At 33.0% G+C, this 7,138-nt stretch overlaps 1 protein-coding gene across 1 annotated transcript; it reads left to right on the top strand.

Moving 5' to 3' along the window:
* The first annotated feature begins 239 nt into the window (after positions 1-239).
* LOC110911985 (aspartyl protease family protein At5g10770) lies at positions 240-6,519 on the top strand. Its single transcript, XM_022156647.2, has 2 exons — positions 240-582; positions 5,029-6,519. Exons 1-2 carry the CDS (start codon positions 408-410, stop codon positions 6,279-6,281), a joined length of 1,428 nt encoding a protein of 475 aa, XP_022012339.1. The 5' UTR covers positions 240-407; the 3' UTR covers positions 6,282-6,519.
* Positions 6,520-7,138: the final 619 nt, after the last annotated feature.

The following is a 7,138-nucleotide window of genomic DNA, read 5'->3' as shown; positions in this document are numbered from 1 at the left end:
TGCATTTAAATTCCCAAATATTTTTTTTTAAGTTTTATTAGTATACAAATGGCATGTCTACAAAAATACTGTCTTAAATATCTACAAAAATACTGTCTTAAATACAATAAATAGAGGCTATACTTATCTGAAAATATTAGTGAATAAATACTTCACATGATATTACTATCAAGATGTCTAATCTTCCGTTGTTTTGGTACCAAATAGAGTATTGTTTCTCATATTTTTAACAACATGTTAATAATGTTGGTATGTGACAGAAATGTTTTAAGATATATATTTTTTTAAATAGCATTAGATTATGTAAATTAAATGAGGTTGGAAGTTTCAAATATGAGGTCATCTAATGGCTATAAATAATGATGATTGAGGGAGTGTGAGAATCATTATTGAGAAAGGAGATCGAGATGGCATCATCCAACTCTCTCATCTTGCTCCTTTCTTCTTGTTCTCTCTTCTTTGTTTTGGCTGTTGCAAGAAAAGAATTTGCTTTGGAGGCCAGCGAACAAGAAGCACACCATTTTCATACCCTTCAACTAAGTTCTTTTTTACCGTCCTCTGTTTGTAACCCCTCCGCTATAGGTTAGTTTTCTATTAAATTCAATATATATACATATATAGAGAAAGTGAATTGTACAATCCGGGTTAACGTACGCTGCGTACGCTGTGAAAATATAACATGCGTGATTAGTTTTATAACATGCGTGATTAGAGTTTTTACCCTATGCATAATTTCTGATTTTGTACATGCGAGATTATGTTCATGCGTGATTATGGGTTTCAACATGCGTGATTATGGTTTTCAACATGCGTGATTAAGGTTTTTGAGTTTTATAACGTGGGTAATTTCATCTCGTACACATCGTACGTTAAGGAATATGGTACGTTAACCAACCCCTACATATATGTGTGTGTGGGTGGGGTGTGTGTGTGTGTGGGGGGGGGGGGGGGGGCACGTTCAGTACGAATCGGTTTCAAGTATAGAATCATTGTAATCGCATAAAAGCATTTATGTGTAGCGCCAATCAGATCTAGTTAATGAAATAAAGACATGCAGTTTATGATTGTATTTAAAATAGGTTATGTATTAAACATCTACATGTGTGTGTATAAATGAATCATTATGTTCACAAGCGAATACATCTATCCATTAGTAAATAAACTATAATGGTTCTACAAATACATAATTTAGTAGTTAATATAGTATTTACAGAGTCCATACCTTTATAGTCTAGTGCCATCTTCGGCGTGGGATAAAGCTTTGGGACCAAAAGATTCTGCGTTCGATTCCTACAAAAGGGAGTTGTTCCCATATTTATTGGATTTGCCCCTGAATTGTTGTATAGGCATTATGCCTAGTGGAGATGGATAATTAGATATGATCGGGTGGTTCCACTGGTGACACGATGATACTCCAGTGGTCCGGCAGTGATCCAAATTTGCCGTCCAAAAAAAATATAGTATTTACAGAAATACACTATAATTTTGAATGATTAAACAAAACACTTTGTTCACCAACAAATAAAAAGGTTTTTGAATATTTATGATGCTAATTTGAACACACACATATGTAATATACACACATGCATACGTGTTTTTACCCACGCGTGTTTTTACAGGGTATTCTAATTCTAAGTTGGTTTTTTTTTCGAACGACAACTTTTATTAACCATATACACCAAAAACCCCCTAGGAGCTAGGGAGCCGGAGCAAAACAACAGAAACAGCCCCCAGATTACACTATAGCTTTGTGAACATTATATATTTGTAGAGGTGATTGATGCATCATATTTTTTAGGTATATGTATTTTACCATTCTAACGTTTAATTACCAACTAACCTTTGGGCTATATGCTAGGAGTAAAATAACTATATAAATTAAATTTGATATTTTATGACAAAAAGGCATGTGTGAGTGTGTATTTGATTATGTGAGAATCTCCTAGATCGAAATGGTGAATATATGTCGTTTGTACGTCCATACCATCTGTAAATCTTTTATAACCCTCTAAGCACATGAGCATGGTACGTTGTAGGGAACTTCTAATCATTGAAGACAACCTATAGTCTCATCATAATTACCACACACACATATTATAACTTACGGTTCTAGTTACTTGAGTCTAATACTTGTAAAATTATTTTGTAATGAATACTAACAAAATCCAAAAATTTTAAAGAAAAATATTTCTAAAATACTGATCCACTGTGATCACCAATCTAATGGAATCCCCAAAATAGGGGAAACGAGTTTTAAATATTTGTCATTGATCTGTCATAAATAAGCAAGAGATCTCCTACAATGGTTTAAAATTTAATTTTTCTTTTTGTAAAATCTAATGGAACCAAAACAAGAACAAAAACTAACTTTTAATTTTATTTTTCACTAAGTACCATCGGTGATCTATCGATGAAACAATCATTGGTGATAAGTCGATGAAATTACATCAATGATCCTTTAGCGAGTCCTCCATCAGTGAAGCTATTATCGTTGATTCATCGGTAAAATCTACCTATCAAATCTGTACATACGACCATATTTTCGACGTATTTTTTCACTGACAAATTCAAATTTACCGGTAGATTAGTGACACAATATTAGCCGGTGGATTAGAGAGGGATTAGCAGTGGATTAAGAACAAGTTATATATATTGTTGTTGAAAGTTCACTTATTTATAGTGCATATGTCTTGATTTTTTTTAACTACAAAATAAGAGATTTTGTATTAATAAATATTAAGTTTATTAATATTTTTCAATGATCACGTTACAATAATAAAGTTACTTTAGCTTAACTAAATGAAAATATAAGGTAAGTGTCTATCAAAGTCTCTTTCATACAAAGAAGAGATATTTTCATTAACTTTAATAAATACATGAAGGTCAGATTCTAAGATAAGTAACCTCATGACATGAAGTTTTATATGATCTACCGACTAACATAATTATACTCTTTAACTATAAACCTACATTTCTTTGTTTAAATAGGAACCAACCACTTAATCTAACCTTATATATCTAATATATTTTGGTTTCTCACAATGGATGGGAATACAATATAGTAGTGTCTTTCAAAGTCTCTTTCATGTAAGAAATTGAAACAAAAGAATTGGACCCCTAGATAGCAACCACCATGATGAGATTATTGGGACTTTGGGACCATAATGTCCACACACTTTAAGTAACCACCAATATTATTATGTTTATTACATTAAAATATATTGAATTAATTTAATTAATAAGTTAGTTAGTTTTTATTGAGATTTTATATGATTGTTTATAAATATCTCATTTCTGTTTGAAAATAATATATTTATTTTTAATAAAACTGAAAAAAAAAACTCAATGAACTTATTTGTTCAATTACAAGATATATATTACTGATTGAAATCTATATTAGTAACTCTAAATACTATATAGAAGTAATTTAATAATCTAAATTGTTAAAAGAAAATCATTATTATATTATATGAAATAAATATGTTACAATTTCTTCTTTACAAAATGAAATGATTAAAAGAGAAGCATAATTGAAATTTGAAACCAGTACCCTTGGTGGGGTTATACTTTCACAAACAAATCATTCCAAAAATAATATAAGATAAATCAAATTGTACAATTAAAATTAATCAGATATTCCGAAAAAAAAAAAAGCAAACAGATAAGATACCTGTGTTACGATGGATGTCGTTATATGGAGGGTACACACACATATACACGTACAAAATAAAAATAAAAATCAATATAATTCTTTTATATTCGTTTCAATTGTTATATCGATGTCAATTTAATAGTGTAACTATAAGAAAATGACTATATATGTTTAGTATCTATGTTAACAAAGAAATCCTTATCATACTACCAATAGACTCTTCGGCCCCTCTTTAAAATTAGCTGACTCTAACAAAACTTATAAATATATAAAAAGTTGATGTTATTTATTAACGAAATTGGATATTTTAGAAGATATTGTAGAACATAAAATAAACATAAACACATGGATAATAATAATAATAATAATATATTGTCACTAGCCAAGTATGACAAAAATGTCAAAAACGTTTTTGGTTTTGTGCTCTAGTTTTATTGAAGATTCACATGGAAAGGAACCTTCCCCTTATTCATATAATAAGTTCAATAAGTTGTTTTTTGTTTGGATGGTTTTGCTTGGAATCTTAGTTAATGATTTGTTTAGCGTGTTTTAGTTTTTATTAATCGACATATCAAATCATAAGTGACACACAACCGAACAAAATTTAGATTATTATTGTTATCATACTAATAGTTATGATTAAAAAACGTTAAATGTCATAAAAAACTAGATTATCACTAGATAAAAGTTTATTTTTTTATTAAAACAGTTTAACGTTTTCTTCTATGTGAGAAAGTATTTGACATGAACATCATCATTGTTTTAGGATTATTGGATTTTATCACTCCAAACTATCGGCTATTGGTTGCTGTCATCACGTCGTTAACTGATCACTCACTTTTGATCCTGTTACTATACTTTTGGGGGTGTCATAGGGATCTTAGGAAAGGTTAATTTAGGGATCTTAGGAAACTCCCAAAAGTATAGTATCATGATCAAAAGTCAGTGATTAGTTAACGAGGTGGTGAAAAAACACACTAAGTGTTAAGTTAGGGGGTGATAGGCGTCAAAGTGATAGTTAGGGGTGACAACGGCCAATAGCCAATAGTTAGAGATGATAAAATCCAATAACCCTTGTTTTAGTCATTATACTACTAGAAACAAGGCGATTTCCGACCAAAACAAGGTGCTAAAAAATTTTGCAACCAAATCTGAGTTGGTTGTTAGTTTTGCGGATGTTTTGATTTCGTTCGCAAATTAGTCGCTAAATTTTGCGACTTTATATTATGGTTGCAATTTCGGCCTCAATTATCTAATTTTCTAGTAGTAATAGTTATGCATGTTAATATACTTTGTTTGTTCTTTTACCATGAATATTTTTAAAATTTATACTCTTTTCATACATACACTAAATAAGATCTAAATCCATGAACTAGGTGGCAAGAAAAGTGGATCACTTGAAGTAGTTCACAAACATGGACCATGTTCAAAGTTCACTAAAGACACGGTTAAACCTTTGACCGTCGAAGAAATCTTCACCCATGATCAGTCAAGAGTTGACTCAATCAGGGCTAAGTTAGCCACCAACCCATTAAACAAAGACACACTCGGCTCCAAGACCACTCTCCCCGCAAAGTCCGGTAGCACCATTGGATCCGGTAACTACATTGTGACCGTTGGATTAGGCACCCCTAAAAAAGACCTTTCACTCATTTTTGACACCGGGAGTGACTTAACATGGACTCAATGTCAACCATGTGCACGGTCATGTTATAGTCAACAAGAACCCATATTTGCACCCTCCATGTCAACCACATACACCAACATTTCATGCTCATCAAACTACTGCTCTGACCTCATGTCCGCCACCGGTAACACACCCGGTTGCAGCTCGTCTACATGCGTATACGGTATCCAATACGGCGATCAATCGTTCTCGGTCGGATTCTTTGGAAAAGAGAAACTTACACTAACTTCAAAAGATGTAGTTGATGGTTTCTTTTTTGGGTGTGGTCAAAACAACCAAGGACTCTTTGGTGGGGCTGCCGGGTTGATAGGGTTAGGTCGCGATAAACTATCGATTGTGTCGCAAACCGCAAACAAATATGGGAAGGTTTTCGCGTATTGTCTCCCGTCGAGGACAAGCTCGACGGGATACTTAACATTTGGAAGTGGAGGAGTTGGTAGTAATGTTAAGTATACTCCACTCTCGACCTCGCAAAACTCGTTCTACGGTCTTGATCTATTAGGCATGTCCGTTGGTGGAACCAAACTACCAATAAGTTCAACTGTGTTTCAAACATCTGGTATGATCATTGATTCGGGGACGGTCATTACACGACTCCCTCCTACTGCGTACTCGGCTCTAAGCAAGACGTTTAGAGCGCAAATGACCAAGTACCCGTTAACGAAAGCGTTGTCTATACTTGATACATGCTATGATCTAAGTAATTTTACCACAATTACAATACCAAAAATAACAATGTTTTGGGGTGGGAATACAAATGTGGATATTGCACCACAAGGGACACTTTATGCAAATGGTGTTCAACAAGTGTGCTTAGCTTTTGCTCCAAATGGGGATGATTCTGACATTGGTATATTTGGGAATGTTCAACAGAAGTCAATAGCAGTTGTTTATGATGTGACTGGAGGAAAAGTAGGGTTTGCTCCAGGAGGGTGTGCTTGAATTAACACAAGTAAAGAAATGGGTTAAAGACTCAATATAGTACAAAAAAAAATTGTTGGAATAAGGTGTAGATGTGGGTGGTCTTGATTACCTATGTTTGATATTGGGATTTATGAAACTAAATGTAAATTGATTGCTTTTGAATCAAGGTATATTTGAAAGTTGTAAAACTTGTTCATATTGAAAGAATGTAAACCCTGAAAATGTATTGTTATAGTAACTTGTTGATTTGTAACTACCGGACACTAGTATTAAATTTCACAAAGATGAACCACTATGAACCATCGGTAGTGCTCTAGTGGTGGTCACAAGTATTTAAGTTCCACCTATGGTAGGCCCAGGTGAGTTTTTCGCTCCAGGTCTCAAGTTTGAGTCTGGGTGATACGGGTTTCTTATTGAGGGGTTTAAATTGGGGATCTATCGTGCAAGGGTGCTCTCTAGCACGGACCCTATTAAGACAACGTATGCTAGACCTCTCGACATTCGCGAATAATTCACACCTTTCAAAAAAAAATTAAAATGTCAGATCCATAATCAATAATAAGTATGGAGGTTATAAATGCACAACACTCACTAATTTAGCATTTAGCAACCAATATATTTAGGATTATGAAAGTAGTTAAACACAAAGTTTGATTCCAATCAGTCTAATTGACACAAAATTCAGCATTCATACAAAAAAAATGATGATTTATCATTTTACCACACATTTTAGATGTGTACTATTGTTTTATAACACTACGTAATGTGATTCCCCACCATTAAAACACTACATCTTGGCAACTTCTCAAAATCCAAAAACATGTGATCCAATGAACACATCCATTTCTTCATTTTGGCGCATATGCACATTTCTA

This window comes from Helianthus annuus, chromosome 15, assembly GCF_002127325.2.
Source record: "Helianthus annuus cultivar XRQ/B chromosome 15, HanXRQr2.0-SUNRISE, whole genome shotgun sequence".
In the NCBI taxonomy this organism is placed as follows: Eukaryota; Viridiplantae; Streptophyta; class Magnoliopsida; order Asterales; family Asteraceae; genus Helianthus; species Helianthus annuus.
Note: the sequence above shows the minus strand (reverse complement) of the source record. Positions and strands in the feature narration are given on the sequence as shown.

Bases quoted from the DNA above. Each gene is read 5' to 3' on its own strand.
- LOC110911985 (XM_022156647.2), top strand. From the start codon at position 408: ATGGCATCATCCAACTCTCTCATCTTGCTCCTTTCTTCTTGTTCTCTC. The intron at 583-5,028 runs GTTAGTTTTCTA...TCCATGAACTAG, and splicing joins TTGTAACCCCTCCGCTATAG to GTGGCAAGAAAAGTGGATCA.